This window comes from Podarcis vaucheri, assembly GCF_965113315.1.
Source record: "Podarcis vaucheri genome assembly, chromosome: 14".
In the NCBI taxonomy this organism is placed as follows: domain Eukaryota; kingdom Metazoa; phylum Chordata; class Lepidosauria; order Squamata; family Lacertidae; genus Podarcis; species Podarcis vaucheri.
Genome location: NC_138752.1, coordinates 14,470,682 through 14,489,519, shown reverse-complemented (window position 1 = coordinate 14,489,519; position 18,838 = coordinate 14,470,682). Strand labels below are relative to the sequence as shown.

Below are 18,838 nucleotides of genomic sequence, written 5' to 3'. Positions count from 1 at the left end.
ACTATGAGGTTGGCTGGAGCTGGGACAGAGCAACGGGAGCTCACCCCGTCATGGGGATTCAAACCGCCGACTTCCGATCGGCAAGCCCAAGAGGCTCAGTGGTTTAGACCACAGCGCCACCCGCGTCCCAGTATATAATAAAGACATGTTATTTTGGGGTAACACGTGACTTTAAAGTTTTGGGATAACTTTAAACAGTAATTTAACACTGTTGTGGCAAACGGCAGGACTCTTTGGGCAACCTCACCCATGATGCCTGATGATGAGGAAACCTTCCTCAGAACCAGGCAAGGCATGCCCGGTGTTATGTACTGAGTTGAATTGGATCCAAATGCAGCAGTCTGATTGGTCCTAGAACAATAGGATCCAAAATGCAGCAGTCTGATTGGTCCTAGAACAATAGGATTCAGAATGCAGCAGTCTGATTGGTCCTAGAACAATGCAGCAGTATGATTGGTCTGCAGGAGCCACCCAATCCAGCTCCAGATGGAAGTGAATCCACAACCTGATTGGCCTACAGGAGAATTCCGGAATTATCCAATCACGTGCAGCCCATTGTGTAAATAATGAATATAAAGCAGATACTTTGGGGAAACTTTCATTCCTCCTCACCACTATCAGCTGAATAAAGAGCATGAAATCCACTCTCCACTTTGAGTATATTTCATCCATGCTACCACTATGTCAGGAGCATGGATTCGTGAGGCAACAGGGAAGTGGCTGGGGAGATGAGGGAAGAGGAGTTGTAGTCTGTAGCCCATCTCAGGCAACATGTTTTTTACTGGTTACACTGTTTACACTGTTGGCAGGGACGCAGGTGGCGCTGTGGGTAAAACCTCAGCGCCTAGAACTTGCCGATCACATGGTCGGCAGTTCAAATCCCCGCGGCGGGGTGAGCTCCCGTCGTTCGGTCCCAGCTCCTGCCCACCTAGCAGTTCGAAAGCACCCTTAAAGTGCAAGTAGATAAATAGGTACCGCTTTATAGCAGGAAGGTAAACGGCGTTTCCGTGCGCTGCGCTGGTGCTGGCTCGCCAGAGCAGCTTTGTCACGCTGGCCACGTGACCCGGAAGTGTCTCTAGACAACGCTGGCCCCCGGCCTCTTAAGTGAGATGGGCGCACAACCCTAGAGTCTGTCAAAACTGGCCTGTATGGGCAGGGGTACCTTTACCTTTACCTTTACACTGTTTACTGGTTTTCCTGATGAAAATCCTTCCTTGCCTGCCAGGTTCTATTTGCCCAGAAGGTAAGCTGCCTTCCACCCTAGGGCAAATAGAAGTTGAGACAATTTTAACTAGTTAAATGCGGGATGGGGAGGGTTAACTCCCCTCCCCACACTGCAGTTCCAGTCTGGACCAGGCCCTCCTGTAGCAGCAGATTAATTTTGTTTTTGCTTTAGTTGAAGATATGGAAATGCAAGCACACATTTCACATATCATTTAGTTAAGTCAAGTTTTTTCCCCCACCACATACAACAGCTTTCAAATATGTGAACCTTTGTGGAAAATAGGGTGTATAAGATTTTTTTGTGTGAAAACGTTTCCTCCTTCCTTTGTACAAGAAAGCCCGGGCCGGTCCATTAGTGGATAGGGAAAGTTAAAAACACCCAAGAAGAGATGGCTTTATTCTTTGATAGCTTTCTTATCAGAGTGGTCTCAAAGTGCCATCTGATGGCTAAGATGGGGAAATGTGGCTAGTCGATACCATAATGCTGTTATACAGATCTGTGGTATTACTGCATTTGGAATATTTTGTTCAGTTCTGATCACTTCACATCAAAAAGCGATATTGTAGAGTTGGGAAGGGTTCAGAAAAGGGCAACCAAAATGATCAAGGGGGTGGAATGACTTCCCCCCAGGAAGAAAGTTTGAGTGTTTTGGATGGTTTTTAAAGAAAATTAGGTCCAGCACCGAGGGCCTTCTGGCAGTTCCCTTACTGCGAGAAGCCAAGTTACAGGGAACCAGGCAGAGGGCCTTCTCGGTAGTGGCGCCCACCCTGTGGAACATCCTCCCAGCAGATGTCAAAGAGAACAACAACTACCAGACTTTTAAAAAGACATCTGAAGGCAGCCCTGTTTAGGGAAGCTTTTAATGTTTGGTGCATTACTGTATTTTAATATTTTCTTGGCAGCTGCCCAGAGTGGTTGGGGGAGCCTAGCCAGATGGGCGGGGTATAAATAATAAAATATTATTATTATTATTATTATTATTATTATTATTATTATTATTAGATAAGGTCATCAATGACTATTAGCTTTGATGGTGATGCTCTGCCTCCATGGTCAGAGGCAATAATTCCTCTGAAATCCAGTTACAGATAGGTAGCCGTGTTGGTCTGCCATAGTCAAAATAAAAAAATTCCTTCCTGTAGCACCTTAAAGACCAACTAAGTTAGTTCTTAGAGAGCCAGTGTGGTGTAGTGGTTAAGAGCGGCAGTCACGTAATCTGGGGAACCGGGTTCGCGTCTCCGCTCCTCCACATGCAGCTGCTGGGTGACCTTGGGCCAGTCACACTTCTGTGAAGTCTCTCAGCCCCACTCACCTCACAGAGTGTTTGTTGTGGGGGAGGAAGGGAAAGGAGATTGTTAGCCGCTTTGAGACTCCTGAAGGGGAGTGAAAGGCGGGATATCAAATCCAAACTCTTCTTCTTCTTCTTCTTCTTGGTATGAGCTTTCGTGTGCATGCACACTTCTTCAGATACACTGAAACAGAAGTTGCCAGATCCTTCTATATAGTGAGAAGGTGGGGAGGGGTATTACTCAGAAGGGTGGTGGGAATGGGAGATTGGCAGATAGCTGAGATGAGCCTGTTGACGACTCTTAACGACTGTAAGACCTATTGCAGTTTCCTGTAAGACCTATTGCAGTCGTTAAGAGTCGTCAACCTTCACTTCGATGGAACTTTTACCTGCACAGCACTCTTGATAATCAGATTCCTAAGCCTATATGACAACGACTTATTTGTTTTCCACAACTTTTCTCTGTTGTTGGTTTTTTTTAGCCTGCCATATACTGGAATGTCCCAGCGGAATAGCCCAGGAAGTCATAAATACCATAGGGCAAGCTTTTGAGCTCCGTTTCAAACAGTACTTGAAGAATCCATCCACTTTGATTGCTTCCAATGAAAGGTCAGCATGGTGCTGGGAAATAATGTGAATATACATGCTGTTTGCATGCCGATCTCAAGGTTCTTGCAGCGTATCTCTTTCTCTCTACATCTCTACTGTCCCATACCTTGTCATTCACCAAGACAACGTTATGTCAGGGCTGGGAACGCTCAGGCCTGGGAGCCAAATGAGGCTCTTCTCATTATCTGGCCCCAGGACACACTGCTTCCTATAACCGAGTTGCAGTCCTAAAGGTAACCTAAAATAAAATCCCATGGAAAATAAAACTCCAAGGAAAAATCACAAATAGATTGTAAATTGTGCAGGAGAGCACACAGCTTAGTGGCAGAATGCATGCTCAGTGTGCGGGTTCTAGGTTTGTGCAGGTTCTAGGTTCAAGCCCCCCCCACTCCTGGTAATAGGATGTCCAGCAGCGCTGCTTTGAAAGATCCCAGCCTGTAGACCTGATGCCAGTCACAGTGGCTAACACAGTGTTTGTTGGATTAGTGGTCTGGCTCTGTGTAAGGAAGCATTTGCCAAAGTAGTGCCCTTCGCATGTTTGGGACTATTACCATCACGTTGGCTGGGGCTGATGGGAATTGTAGTCCAAAATATCTGGAGGACAACAGTTTGAGAAAGGCTGGTGGTATAAGGCATGACTTATGAATAAGTTGAGTGCTCTGCACTTATAGGTGAACAGATATGAAATGTTGTCCAACTATTGCTCTGCAAATGCAGTGGCTGCTTCTCCAGCCATGGTGAATTATACAATTAAATTCTTGAATTATATACTCCTAACCAGACTACTTGAACTCTGTCTCTTTCCTGTTCCCGGCCGTTTATAAAATTATGTTCTCATTATAAATTAAAAAGCAGGATTCAAGATTAGCTGCATTACATTTTTACAGAAAAGACACAGCAAACTTTCCCCCACCTGGGGGGAGGGGGGTATCCAAATGGAAGATTTTTCAGATTTCTTGGTTGCAACTACAATGTAATCCATTAATATTTTGCTGCAGTTCCAACTGCAGCAAAATGCTACATTTATTTATTTAAGATGTTTATCTACCACTTTCAGAAGGACCTCAAAAAAGCAGTTTATAAAAGATTGTTTAAAACTTTGATTTTTAAAAAATGTTACCATTACATTGAAAGACATGAATGGGGAACCATTGTCATCTTAAGGGCCACTTTCACTTCTGGGCAACCTTCCAAGAGCCACATGCCAGTGATGGGAGGGGCAATAGATGCAAATTTTATTATTGTACAGTAAGCTACAGACATTGACACAAACCTCTCTGTCCTCCGTCAGGACAAAAAGAGGCATTATCAGAATTCAAGAACATATTTTCACCAGGCTAAAACTGAGTGAAAGGCAGGTTGAGTGAAGGGTGTGGTCAGACTGGGGATTTTGAAGGCTAGATAGAGAGGCATGATGGGCCATATTTGGCTCCCAGACCTGAGCTACCCCACTCCTTTTGAAAGACAATATAATGTCAACTCCACCACAGAAAAGGCTCACTTAGAAGCTCTACATTCTCAATTAAAAATTGCTGTATAGACCTGACTGAACTTTAAGAAAAGCCTGGGGAGTCGCGCCCTCTGTGCCAACATCTCAGACCACTCGGTGAGTGAGCATAACAGGGGCTTTTTGGTGGTGGTGCCAGATGCTTGGAATAAATTTCCTATGAAGATCCCACGAAGCTATGATGTATATCTGTCGTCACATAAAAACTTTTCCTTTCGGGGAGTTCTTTAATGTTTAATTTTATGGCTGCCTGGCTTCTTTGTTTTAGATTTATTTCTTGCCTTTGTTTATGTTGTGAAGCCATTCTGGGAGTTCCATTAGCAGAAGAGTAGAATCTGTATAAAAAATACATTGTCAATGCATTCACTGGTTGATTTAATTTAATGTCCTTTGAAACTACTTGCAGCTCATTTTATGAGACACATTTGAAAGCTGTGCATTTTGTAATGTTGATTAATTTTGAACAGAGAAGTGGTTAATCTTGGTGGATCCACGTGGAATATTCAGGATAAGGAAGATCATGAATACTATAATGAAATCCCAGGGAAAGAGCCTCCTGCAGGTGGACTATTAGATGCCAGGCTGAAGGTGCCCGCAGAACAAAGAACGAAGTGCCCTGTGCACTATGAACAGCAATATTGTCCAGTAAGTGTGTTTATTATTGATAGGACATTATTATTATTTAACATTATTTAGACTTCTTGCTTGTTACTCAGAGTTTTCCAGGCAGCTTACAACACACTGAAAACATAGATGCATAATACCATAAAAAACAGAACAAGCAACTGCTGTAACAGCGAAAGGAAGCTTGGCAGCACACTAACAATAATGACACCATTTCAGTCTATCACATTCCTGGGTGGAAATATAAGTATTCCCCTGGTGCTGAAAATATGTCTATGATGGCACCAGGTGGACCATACTGGGGAGAGCATTCTGCAGATGGGGAGCCACAACAGAAAAGGCCCTCAACATTTGATGATCTCCTTCTACCAGTCAACAATAGAAAGTGTCCTTTCATACTGCATCACAGAGTAGTACGCTGGTTTGACATCAACTGATGGGAAGTGCCTACAGAGGGTGGTGAATACACCACAAGATATTATGGGCTGTCCCGTGAATCTGCTGGATGAAATAGCGGAAGAATGCTTCCTCAGGAGAGTGAGGAAAATTCTCAGGGATGATTCACACCCTGGCTGGCAATTTCTTGATCTCCTGCCCTCAGGCAGAAGATATAGAAGCATGATTAGTCGCGCCAACAGGGTAAAGAACAGCTTCTATCCATGGGCTGTTAGGCTGCTGAATGAAAAGATAACAACAGGGCAACTGACTTTTGGGTTTGGAGGGTGTGTGTCAGTAAACGAGGGGAATTAAGACTAAGAGAGCTGAGTGGGGGGTGCTTGTGTAATCTCTCTGTATACAAGTTGTACAAGTGACAATAAAGTATTTAATTTTAACAACATGCCTTGTACTGAAATTTAACTGTATGAGAAGAGATTTCTTTAATTCCCTAGAAATAACTAGAACAGACTTTCCCAAGTTGGTGTCACCCAAATGTTTTGGCTTATACCTCCTCATTATCTCTGGCCATTGACCATGCTGGTCGGGGCTGATGGGAGTTGTAGTTCAACAAGCTGGGGAAGGCTGCACTATGTCAAGAGTGACATTTGGGCTGAGCAAGACAGGTAAGCTGTGAGACATTGCTCAGATAGAGAGATAGGACTTGGGCGGCTGTCTGAGGCTCCAGAGTCAACCTAGATATGGATGGCGGCAAACAGATTGAGATTAAATCCTGACAAGACAGAAGCACTGTTTCTGGGGGACAGGAGGCGGGCAGGTGTGGAGGATTCCCTGGTCCTGAATGGGGTAACTGTGCCCCTGAAGGACCAGGTGTGCAGCGGGGATTCGAACCGCCGATATTCTGATCGGCAAGTCCTAGGCTCTGTGGTTTAACCCACAGCGCCACAAAAGTCAGTTTCAGTCCTGCCACTCCAATTAGGTCTCCTAGACCCAAAGCAATGTGGACTGAAGTTGCTTCTGGGCCCCCTCTAGAATTAGGTGCCCTGAAGCTTAAGCTTCATTAGCTTTGTAGTAGATCCAACTGTTGCACTGTCTAAAGAAGTACCATACTTTCTTTCGTCTTTCTTGGAACTTCCAGCAGTCAGCCGCTTTGGATGAGACTTTCTCTACTCCGTGCATAATTTTACAAACCTTCCTCGAGTCCTCCCTGGCCTTTTTTCCTAAACTAAAAAGCCCCAAATGTTATACCCTTTCCTCATAAGGGAGTTGTTTCAACCACTTGATCAAATTGGTCGCCCTTTCCTGAACCTTTTCCAGCTTTTGCTGCGAGCATAGCACCAAAGATAGGTGGCATGTAGTTTTGTTAGGCCAAACTATTTGATCCGGATGTGTGTGTTTTTTCTCCAAATGAGCTTCATAGGATTTGTTTTGACTGGACGTTAAAAAAGCAATGAACACCCTATATGATTAATTTCTGCTTCTTTCAGACTGGGAGCCCCAAATCCACAAATATTTATGAAAACTGCCCAGAGGAGAACAAGGCAGTAGGTAAGCAACCTGTGGGTTCCTAAGACCTAAGTCACAAACTGCCCTCTTCATGGGGGAATGGAAAATGTAGAATCAAGCTCCGTTCTGCCTGTGGTCAAGCCTGCCTCTGCCTCTTCTTCCCCTTTGCGAAGGGTGTTTCAGAATTCCATTAGAAACAGGGGTGGAAATTGCCACAATTCACATGTTTGTCTGAGGTCAGTAATGGAGATAATGCAAGCAAATATGAGACATGATTCTTTGGGGGAAGTAATGAGCTTTTAATGTGTGCTTTACAGACAGAGAAACACTGCCTGGTTAACAGAGTGCTTCCAGGGAGAAAAAGATTCTTCAGCCTTCCACCTAGGTTGAATGAATGAGTGGCACTGGTTGTTCCAGCCAAGGATGGCAAAGGGAATGGGGAGGGCACTTTAGCTATGTCTTTCTGCATTAACTGTTGAGTGAAGTGGGGTGGAAAACTGAGGCAGGTACAGGCAGAAGAGGATTTACCGTATTTTTCGCTCTATAAGACACACCAGACCACAAGACGCACCTAGTTTTTGGAGGAGGAAAACAAGAAAAAATAATTCTGAATCTCAGAAGCCGGAACAGCAAGAGGGATCGCTGCGCAGTGAAAGCAGCAATTCCTCTTGCTGTTCTGGCTTCTGGGATAGCTGTGTGGCCTGCATTCGCTCCATAAGACGCACACACATTTCCCCTTACTTTTTAGGAGGGAAAAGGTGAGCAAAAAATACGGTACGTGCCTTGTCAAGAATGTGGCACGTGAACTAGGCATTTGTTTCAAAGTGCCTTGGAGCACTTTTCTACACAATCAACATCACAGGGAAATGTCCAGAGAGAACCATAACATTCCTTTGCATTACTTTCCCAGAGCCGTCTGTAGGCATCAAATGTCTCAAAGGACACAATTTAGTTCTTCTTAAGTTTCCATTATGATATTTCATAGATCTGTCTCAATGGACCCCCATTTCCAAGGGAACCCACCTTGTTACCACTGCTCATTCACTTGCTCTCTCTCTCTCTCTCTCTCTCTCTCTCTCTCTCTCTCTCTCCCCTCAGTCCTCACAGCCCCCCAGAAGGAAAGCGAAAGGCAACAGAAGGTGCTGCTTCACCTCCTCACTCTTGTTTGCATACTGAGAAGGAGCAGGTGAACCAAGGAGGAAAAATAACATGAGAAAGTAGTAGTGGGTCTGCTGCAGGGATGTGGGTCTCAGCAGATGTCCGATTATATCTGACGCCACCCTTGGCTTGCTCTACTTGTAACTGCCAGCAGCTGTCAGCAGTGGCGTAGCATGGGTTGTCAGCACCCGGGGCAAGGCAAGTAATTTGCGCCCCCTAACCCGTGGATTTGCGCCCCCTAACCCTACCCCCCAGATGTTGCGCCCGGTGCGGCCGGCCCCCCCTGCACCCCCCACGCTACGCCACTGGCTGTCAGGCAACATGCTGCCCTTGCCGTTATTTGAGATGCTTATAACACTAAGGCCATAACTTCCACATTTCACACAAATTCAGGCAACAAAAGTTCAGCTGATTTTCCTAGACAGGAGAGGGAGATCTGGAGCAGAGATGGAGATGAGACGCTTAACCCTTTCCCCATTCATGATCTTATCGTTATATCCCCTTCCAGAAGCTGCTTTGCTTTAGAAAATGTAAGCATCAGGGGCTTTTTAGATCTGTGTGTGTATGTAGCGTAAGGGAGCTAGTGCGGTGTAGTGGTTAGGAGCGGTGGACTCGTAATCTGGGGAACCGGGTTCGCGTCTCCGCTCCTCCACATGCAGCTGCTGGGTGACCTTGGGCTAGTCACACTTCTCTGAAGTATCTCAGCCTCACTCACCTCACAGAGTGTTTGTTGTGGGGGAGGAAGGGAAAGGAGATTGTTAGCCGCTTTGAGACTCCTTAGGGTAGTGATAAAGTGGGATATCAAATCCAAACTCCTCTTCTTCTTCCGCCCTAAATGATGATGTGTGCTGTGCTTGTTACAGGCTTTTAAAATTTTGTAATAGATGCTGTAATTTTAATATTGCTATGTGAGCCACCTGGAGGATTCAACTCAGGGATGGGCCTTGGGGTTTCAAATTTCCGCAGCGTCCTATGTGACACCAAAATTTGGCACCCCCGCCTTCCATTCTACCTAAGTTGCAGAGCCCCCAAGGCTCTATGCAATCAAACAAATTGTGCTACCCTAATTCTGTCTCTGTTCCACTGGGATCATAAGACGATAAATGCATTTATATGCAAACTTTACCCCAATATATGTTTCTTTGTACATACTGCTTGGCTGGTGAATTGCATTTAAAAAAATCAGTGAAGTGCTAATTTCAAAGGAAGGGTGGGTTTCAGTTACAGAATATTTCAGAAAGTACAAATTAGGTTCACCTCTAAATGTAAACTGAATCAGGTGTCTTCCTCATCCCTACTGAGTCTGGGACATTATACATGCTCCTCCCTATTGTGGTTCTGAGCCGATGGGATTATAGTTGTAGAAATCAGTTCACAACATCACAGTTCGATATTGGTGTTTATGTAGGATAGCCTGGTATGCTAGAAATTCATTTTTTCATACGTGCTGAAAATATTATATAAGTAGGCCCATGGTTTTTTTTGAATATGTCTTGGAAGAATGCATTTGGAAAATGTCAAGTGTTTTACTAATGTTAATTGTGAAATAAAGGAAGTCTCTTTCTATTGTGATTAACTGCAGATGGCTGCACTGAACAAGGGCAGGGAGGAAAGAAAGATGCTTCATTGCTGAAAAATGCAAGCAAAATGGATCTTTTTGACGACCCTCGATATATCAACACTCAGAATTTGCAGACCACACCTAGTAATACCAGAAGCTGCACCTCAGAACAGACCTGTGGCAGCCCTGTTCACCATTCAAGTACGTTCATATTCCTACGGTACATGCCATGAGGCTTTAAAAGAAATGTGAATCCTTGCAAAGTCATTCAGGCTTTTTGAAACCTGCTAAGCATCTGTTCTTGATATGAGACTCAAGATGAGCAATGCCAAATTTAGCATTAATGAAAACAACGGGCAGTAACAGATGACCATTATTACTCAACACACAGTGTACATGTACCCTCTTCATAAGCTGGTGCTTCCACTTCCCTGCTTCTCTGGATTTCTGCCCTTCTACACACAGGAAGCTGCCTCATATCAGGTCCATCTACTATTTATTCTATTTATATCCCATCTTTCCTCCAAGGAGAAACTGAGTACCTGGTTCTTCCCGTCATGTGATAAAACAATCCCATGACTGCAAGCACGGGGCAAGAATCCTAACAACCACGGCCCCTGGCTTCGCATTACATCTGAGCCATAGATTGTGGTTTATTTCACACCAAGCAAACCTTGATTGGTAAGCTAAGAATAAGCTTGATCTTATCATTGAGGTTTATTGGGAGTGAAACAAACCACTATGGTTTGGATGTCAGGAATAATGGTTTGTTTCTCCCCAGTACAAGTAGGGAACAGTGAAAAAGGTGCCCTCTGTTTACTGTGGCCAGTCTCCTGTTCACACTCCTTATGTTTACTAGTTAACTGTTTAAATAATAACAATTGTGCAAGCCGCTACACTGCCCCACAATTTAAAAATCCTTTTCTCATTGTTGAAACTATTCCCAGTGAACTACAGTGCAGTGACCTTTTCCCAGTTGGTTGATAGACAAATATTCACTAATAAATGTTTAAACTTGTGCATTTTCTTTTGGTTTCCATTGAGTTTTACAGCAGGGATGGGCAGAAGAATGTAGGCTGTGGATCACTGGTGGATTACTGCCACCTGCTGATTGATGGCATTCTTCCAAATCATGCAGCCTAGACCAGGTGTACCTTAGCTGGATCGAGTAACACATATTTTAAAGCAAGAGTGCTTGGGGACATTTTACACAAGTTTGTTGTGCCTTAAAAGCTAAGGGGTCTTAAGTTTGCTTTGTAAAGACATCACTGAATGATGGGAATCCTTGTTCAAAAAAGCTAAGTGACACTGAAGTCAATTCATTCTTTTTTTTAAAAGATATTTATTGCAATTTTTAAACAACAAACAAACCACCAAACATATATAATACAACAAACAGAAAAAGTCAGAGCAAAATTAAACAAGAATAAAGAAAAAGAATAAAGAAAAATACAGATAAAATATAGTTGTTCATAAATCTAATTTTCATAATCTTTGGACTTCCTCACATCACCCTTTCCTGCGTTCTTAGTCATATAATTATAAGCAGCAAATTATTACCTTATTTCAATTCTTATTTTATAGTTCTCAAATATTATGTCGCAAATTTTCAATATTTTGTCATGTACTAAACTGCTTAGCTTAAACATAATATTCCTTCAAATTTCAACCTTTTCTTAATCATCACTTATTCAAACATCTTACAACTAAATTTACTGATGCCGTATTATTTTCTATCATGCATTTTCTTAGCATTCATACAACTTATAATGTTTTTGTAAATAGTCCTTAAATTTTTTCCAGTCCTCTTCCACCGTCTCTTCTCCCAGGTCTCGAATTCTGCCGGTCATTTCAGCAAGTTCCATGTAGTCTATCAGTTGCGTCTGCCATTCTTCCAGAGTGGGCAAATCTTGCGTCTTGAAGTCAATTCATTCTTGTAGGTTTTGGAAGCGCTGTTGGAGGCAGTAGGCCTCTGAATGTCAGTTGCTGGGAATCCCAAGAGGGATTGGCACTCAGGTCCCGCTTTCAGGCTTCCCATAGGCATCTAGCTAGCCTCTGTGAGAACAGGATTCTGCACTGCATGTGCCATTAGCCTGATGCAGCAGGACTTTTCTTATGTTCTCATGATCATGTCTCTTTACTGGTAGTTTATTGCATGCCAATGGTGCTAGTTTGAAGCACTGTCTAATGCAGACCTGTGCATTTCCTTCGCTGCTTTTTTAAAAAAGCTTCCAAAACCGAAAAAGAATTACAAACATCAAATTCAAAATCCATATTCGTTTTGTAACATAAGCCTATTACATAGTTGACTAGATTAAAATATACCTAATTGCTATAGACTTCCCTTTGCTATATATAAATGCAACGCAATTAGAAATATTATATTAGAAATTTTTATAAATTCCTGTATACCCCCCACTCCCCTTCACCCATGTGTGATCTCAATTTTTTTTACTTCTTCCATCTTGTTGTGTTGTTGTAGTTTAATAATTATTCAATTGATTCTTTTATTATTTCCTTGCACATTGTCTATTATTTTACACATTATCTATTAATATTCCAGTTCCGGTGCTAGTTTGAAGCACTGGCTAATGCAGACCTGCGCATTTCCTTCACTTTAATTTCAGAATCATTGGAAGAGGTTGAGCAGAACCTGGCAAGTCTTGGAAGCATTGCAGGCATACAGCAGCAGCTATGGAATGAAGATTGCTACCATGGAAAGTTAACCAGGAAAGCAGCAGAGAGGCTCTTAGTGAACGATGGGGATTTTTTGGTGCGTGAAAGTACAACGTCACCTGGCCAGTATGTTTTGAGTGGGCTACAAGGAGGACAAGCAAAACATCTGTTGTTGGTGGATCCTGAAGGCAAGGTAGGAACATTTAAGAAAATGGATATAGTAATCACTAGGAGGATCACTGGGCAGGTGCAGAGTGCCAGAAATAGCATTGTCTGGTTATTGTAGTAATAATAATAATAATAATAATAATAATAATAATAATAATAATAATAATAAATAAATAAATAAATTTATTATATATAACCCGCCCATCTGGCTGAGTCTCCCCAGACGTTCTCGGCGGCTCCCAATCACATGTTAAAAACAATAAAGCATTAAATATTAAAAACTTCCCTAAACAGTTCCCTGGCAACTGTTATTTAGAGGCATGCTGCGTCGGATCCAGGATCCAGTAGAACATGGGTAGGAAAACTAAGGCCCAGGGGCCGGATCTGGCCCAATCGCCTTCTAAATCCGGCCCATGGACGGTCTGGGAATCAGCGTCTTTTTACATGAGTAGAATGCGTCCTTTTATTTAAAATGCATCTCTGGGTTATTTGTGGGGCATAGGAATTCGTTCATATATTTTTTTCAAAATATAGTCCGACCCACCACATGGTCTGAGGGACAGCGGACCGACCCATGGCTGAAAACGGTTGCTGACCCCTGCAGTAGAAGCAGACAGCGGGATGAAACAAGGTTGGGTGGCATTGCTCACCTAGCTTCCTAGTGCAGAGGTTCCTGCCAGTAACAGAAAGGGGAGGGGCAAGGTGGCAGAGAGGGTGGTGCAATGGAATAGAAATAGTGTGAGCATCTGATTGGCTCCGCTGTTGCACCCACACTGCACCAACCTCCCTGCCGCTTAGACCCTTGCCCGCTCAGTGCCCAGCAGCGACCACTGTGTTGAGAAGCTGGGTGAACAAAGCTGCTCCCTGCAGCACAAGACACACACCAGCTGCTACTAGGATGTAAAGGTAAAGGTACCCCTGCCCATCAGGGCCAGTCGTGACCGACTCTAGGGTTGCGCGCTCATCTCGCTCAAGAGGCCGGGAGCCGGCGCCGTCCGAAGACACTTCCGGGTCACGTGGCCAGCGTGACGAAGCTGCAACTGGCACCAGTGCCGCACACGAAAACGGTGTTTACCTTCCCGCTATAAAGCGGTACCTAATTATCTACTTGCACTTAGGGGTTCTTTCGAACTGCTAGGTGGGCAGGAGCTGGGACTGAACAACAGGAGCTCACCCCGCCACGGGGATTCGAACCGCCGACCTTACGATCAATAAGTCCTAGGCACTGAGGTTTTACCCACAGCGCCACCCGCGTCCCTGCTACTAGGATGTAGCATACAGCAATCATGACTCTGGCTTTTAATATTATTGCAAGTGGAAGAAAAGCTGGGGAGAAGGCAGGTGCAATATGGTGGTTTGAGACGCAGAGCCACCTTATTGACACACAATTGAAAACTAACATTTGCCTTTAATTTTTTGCTGTCTTTTCTAGGTTAGAACCAAAGATCATGTGTTTGACAGTGTGGATCATCTTATTCGTTACCACATGGAAAATAAATTGCCAATAATCTCTTCTGGAAGTGAATTAAATCTGAAGCAGCCTCTGAGAAAAGGGACCGGACACCCGCAATATAACAAATAATTAGGTTGGCTTACGCCGTCCTCAAGACAATTCCTCCTTTCTTTTTCCTAACAAAGCTTCAAGTGACTATTCCGAAACATGGATCCTAGGAATCCAGCTCTGCAAAGAATAGATGATGCATCTAGATGCTGTTACACAAGACTTTGTGCGTGTGTGTTATCTACTTGCCAGTGTGTTTATCTACTTTACATCTATACAGTCCCATCTGGACAGCTATAACAGTTTTACCTTACAGAAATAAAACCCTGGAGAGCAAGAGAGAGAGGAGATACCAAGCACCAGAATCACTTTCTAATGATTTTTAGAATCAGTATGAAATATAAAAGCACAAGCAAACGATCACAAGCAAAAGCAAAACTGACTTGAAGAAACTGGCTGGAATGATAGAAATATGTGCCTTTTAACCAAGGAGGTGTGGGGAAATAAAGAATCTTTATACTGGATTTCAAAAAACTTAGTTGATTAATTTGTCTAGGTATACAACATATGATTGCCAAAAAAGAGAGAGAGATAAAAGAACCACAGGTCAATTTGAAGACTGCAGCTTAAGAAAGGTATCAGATTCATTCATTAGTAGTAATAAATATTATTATCCCTAAACTTTTTTAATGTTTGTGCAACATTTGCTAAATCTAAGAATGTAAATTAAGCATAATTTTGAAACGGAAGCTGACACTGGGTTAAACTTAGGTTTGCTTACTTTTCAAAAAGTCCTTCTATGCCTTTACCAGCAGCACGACATGTTAAGCGATCGCTGAAGCTTCATTTGCATGTCACGCTGCTGTTTTAAAAAAGAAGAGATGGACTTAATGGATGGTAAGCCTAGTTAGATACTAATATTTTTGAGAGTCTCAAATATGATTTTACTAATAATGCCAACAAGTATCAGAAATAACTTTCACTTTCAAATTCCATTGTAAGTTTACAATATAGAGAAGCTAAAGGAAACAGATTATATGTTATTTTGCAGGGGGACCTTTTTAAACTGGCTACTTTACTTTCCTCTTTTTAAATTTTGCATGCTCTGTATTTCTCCTTTCCTCTGCTCTTTTTCAGCTCCACTAGATTTCTTTTGTTCCTAAAAGTTAAGAAACTAAGTTTCTTAGAAATAAATATTCACCCTGCACTGTCTCTGTACCCGTTGTCAATCTGAAATATTATGTAAATTAGTATATACTGGAGCAATTCTGTACTTTATAACAGAGAGACCAAGTAGTGTGTTTGGAGTTTTGAAAAAGAAGACTACACTCTTTAGCACACACATCTAGGGAGTAATAGTTACAGCATTCAGTGGCCACACTCAGATGTTCTAATCCTGACTTGATAAGCCATCGCATGCAGGTCCATGGCACTCATATTTTTGCTGGTCTATTAAGCCAGGATTTGATTGTTTTGAACCTGGTCACTGGAACTTACTTCCAAGTGCACATACTCAAGACCACACTGCACATGGAAAGGATAGTTTTCTCAGGGTATATTCCTTTTTATATATTAGCACAATGCCACCAAAATCATATTTGTAAGAGATGAACAAGTTGGCAGAGCAATAGATGGTGATTCTCTCCTAGGATGCCCAACAATGGATATATGAAAGTCTTAAATAAGGTTAGCTTTTAAAATAATGACATTTAAAAATAAACTTTGTCTGTGCAAAAATATTTTACATGTTTTGTTTCTGTTCTTTTTACAACACACTGTTCACACAGTTTGTCACAATGCGAAGCTGAGAATCCCAACATTTTACCAAAAGGCTTGCAGCATGAGATAGCTTGTTGGTGACTACACTGCTCATGGCAATTTTGGTGTATAAAGCCTTATACAGCTTGGGACCAAGATACATGAAAGATCATATCACCCCTTACACACCCAGCCAATCGCTATGTTCTGAAGCTGAGGGTCTCCTGAATCTCACCAGGAGGTCTGTTCTGCACAATTTGGGAATCAGACCTCTTGTGTTCTGGCAACTACACTCTGGAATGTTCTCCCATTAAATATTAGACAGGTGTCACCTTTCTGGCACCCAATGATGCTTGGGGAGTGCTGTTCAGCCCAATGGAACCTGCAATGCAGGGTTCCTCAGGGTTCAATTTTAGCATCTACATGAAACTGCTGAATGGGGTCATCTGAAGTTTTGGAGTACGTTGTCAGCAATACTTCTCCCTTACATCTGTAGGTGTGGCATGGGATGTGCTGGACCACCGTCTTGCCTCTAATGTACTGTACAGCCAATAAACTGAAGCTCAATCCAGATAAGACAGAGGCACTGTTAGTGGGCAGTTCCTTAGACCAAATGGGTGGGGGGAGATTTGCTCTTGATGGACTTGCACTCCATCTACAGGAAGAGTACGTAGCTTGAGGATACTTCTTGATCCTTTGCTGTCACTTGAGGCTCAGGTGGTCTCAATGGTGCAAGAGCGCCTTCCATCAGCTTGGGCTGGTGACCCAGCTGTACCCCTATCTGGATAGATATAGCTTAACTAATGTCATCTATGCTCTGGAAACCTAGGTTAGATTGCTGCAATGCATTATACATGGGGCTGCCTCTGAAGACGGTTTGAAAACTTCAGCAGGTGCAGAAATCAGTGGCCAGTTTGCTCACTGTGGCAAGACTGTTTGAGCACATAATCTTGGCCCAAATGTAAAGGTAAAGGGATCCCTGACCATTAGGTTTAGTCGTGACCGACTCTGGGGTTGCAGCGCTCATCTCACTTTATTGGCCGAGGGAGCCAGCATACAGCTTCCGGGTCATGTGGCCAGCATGACTAAGCCGCTTCTGGCGAACCAGAGCAGTGCACAGAAACACTGTTTACCTTCCCGCCGGAGTGGTACCTATTTATCTAATTGCACTTTGACGTGCTTTCAAACTGCTAGGTTGGCAGGAGCAGGGACCAAACAATGGGAGCTCACCCCATCATGGGGAATCGAACCGCTGACCTACTGATGGCAAGTCCTAGGCTCTGTGGTTTAACCCACAGCGCCACCCGCGTCCCTAATGTACTGGCTGCCAATTAATTTCCAGGCCTAAATCAAAGTGCTGGTTTTTACATATAAAGCCTTAAAACACCTCAAGGACCACTTCTCCCCATATGAACCTCCTCAGACCTTGTAATCATAATCTGAAGCCATTCTTTGTGTGCCTCGTCCACAAGGGGTCCAGAGAGCGGCAACGCAAGTACGGGCTTTTTCTGTGGTGGCCATGGTTGCTCAAACCATCTACGGCCTTTTTAAAATTGGGGGGGGAGGCTTTTATTTTTGCTTGTTACTGTGTTATGTATTTTTTTGTGTTTCTATAGTGTAAACTGCTCTGTGTGATCCTTGAAGGGTGGTGTATACAAATAACAATTGTTATGATTGTGATTGCTGGTCCTGATCCAACAATGCGTTCCTTCTGTTCTGTCCCTGTGTAAGAAGAGCAGGTGAATGGGTCCTGAAGGCAGAACAGAGAATAATTCCTATTTGGAAGACAGCCAAAATCCTCCCATCTGCCACACTCAGCTCCCCTTCCAACAGGCAGCCTGCAATGTGCTTAGAGCGCAGGCGCAGCCGGCTCTGGAACTGTCTGGGCCTTTGCGCTCCTCCCGATTGGCTGAGACCTCCATCCAACCGCCGAGCCAGGTTCCTTTTCCCGCCGCCAGCCGCGCCAGCTTTCAAACAAGGAAAGGCTTCGCGACGCAACCGAGCTTGGAGCAGAAAGAAAGGAAAAAACAAAAAAGCAAAGCCCCGCCTCTTCACCCACCGGCTTCTCTCGCCCGCTGTGTGGAAAGGCTGTCTGTCTCCTTGCCTATTGGTCGGCCTTCCTTTCAATCATCCAAAGAACGGCGGGCAGGTTCGGTCGTCACGCGGAAGAGGGAAGGGGGTCGCTTTTAGCGGCGTGGGGACGGGGAACAGGTGAGGCGTCTCGGCTGATTGTTGGGGGTTGGAGAGAAAAAAGTGGGGGGGGGAGGTCGCTGCTCGTGTAGGAACCCGGGGGGGGGGTTCCGCGCGGCGGGGGCGCCCAGGGAGGGGTGGTGGTTGGGCGTCGCCATGGAAACGGGGCCTAGACGTCGAATTCGCCTGCTCTGCTTCCCTCTCAACTCGCACCCCGTTTTCTGACGAAGTTTTTTTTTAAGAAACAAAATGTTTTAAATAGGCCCCTGTGTCCTTCGCTGTGGTAAAGAGGGGACGCTCTCGTGCTAAAACTGAGGCAGCTTGACGTAGCCGCTTACCTTGACTAGCCCCCCTTGTCTAGGGTCGCCACCTTTGTGGCAAAATGGGTTTTTAATTTTCTCATCTGGTGCTGAAGCGACTTGAAAGCAGTCCATTGTGATCTGTTGCAGCCTATTCTCTGGAATACGTGTCACATGCACATACACACGGATTTTTAAATCTGTGCTTGGCTACTTGGAGCTTAAATACAGTGGTGCCTCGCAAGACGAAATTAATTCGTTCCGCAAGTCTCTTCGTCTTGCGGTTTTTTCGTCTTGCGATGCACGGTTTCCCATAGGAATGCATTGAAAATCAATTAATGCGTTCCTAGGGAAACCGCCTTCAGACCAGGT

General features: G+C 43.9%; 2 protein-coding genes across 3 annotated transcripts in view; both read left to right on the top strand.

The window, feature by feature from the left end:
* SHC4 (SHC adaptor protein 4) overlaps nucleotides 1-14,743 on the top strand; it is a 61,050-nt gene extending 46,307 nt beyond the window's left edge. For both annotated transcript variants that reach the window (XM_082198506.1, XM_082198505.1), the window contains 6 exons: nucleotides 2,996-3,122; nucleotides 5,097-5,274; nucleotides 7,137-7,197; nucleotides 9,896-10,075; nucleotides 12,502-12,743; nucleotides 14,151-14,743. In XM_082198506.1, coding sequence (XP_082054632.1) covers nucleotides 2,996-3,122; nucleotides 5,097-5,274; nucleotides 7,137-7,197; nucleotides 9,896-10,075; nucleotides 12,502-12,743; nucleotides 14,151-14,300 — 938 coding nt within the window. In that variant the 3' untranslated portion in view covers nucleotides 14,301-14,743. The remainder of the gene's footprint in view (nucleotides 1-2,995; nucleotides 3,123-5,096; nucleotides 5,275-7,136; nucleotides 7,198-9,895; nucleotides 10,076-12,501; nucleotides 12,744-14,150) is intronic.
* Nucleotides 14,744-18,053: 3,310 nt separating this feature from the next.
* CEP152 (centrosomal protein 152) overlaps nucleotides 18,054-18,838 on the top strand; it is a 50,734-nt gene continuing 49,949 nt past the window's right edge. Inside the window, exon 1 of the mRNA XM_082198247.1 lies at nucleotides 18,054-18,188. The gene's annotated coding sequence lies outside the window, so the exon portion shown is untranslated. The remainder of the gene's footprint in view (nucleotides 18,189-18,838) is intronic.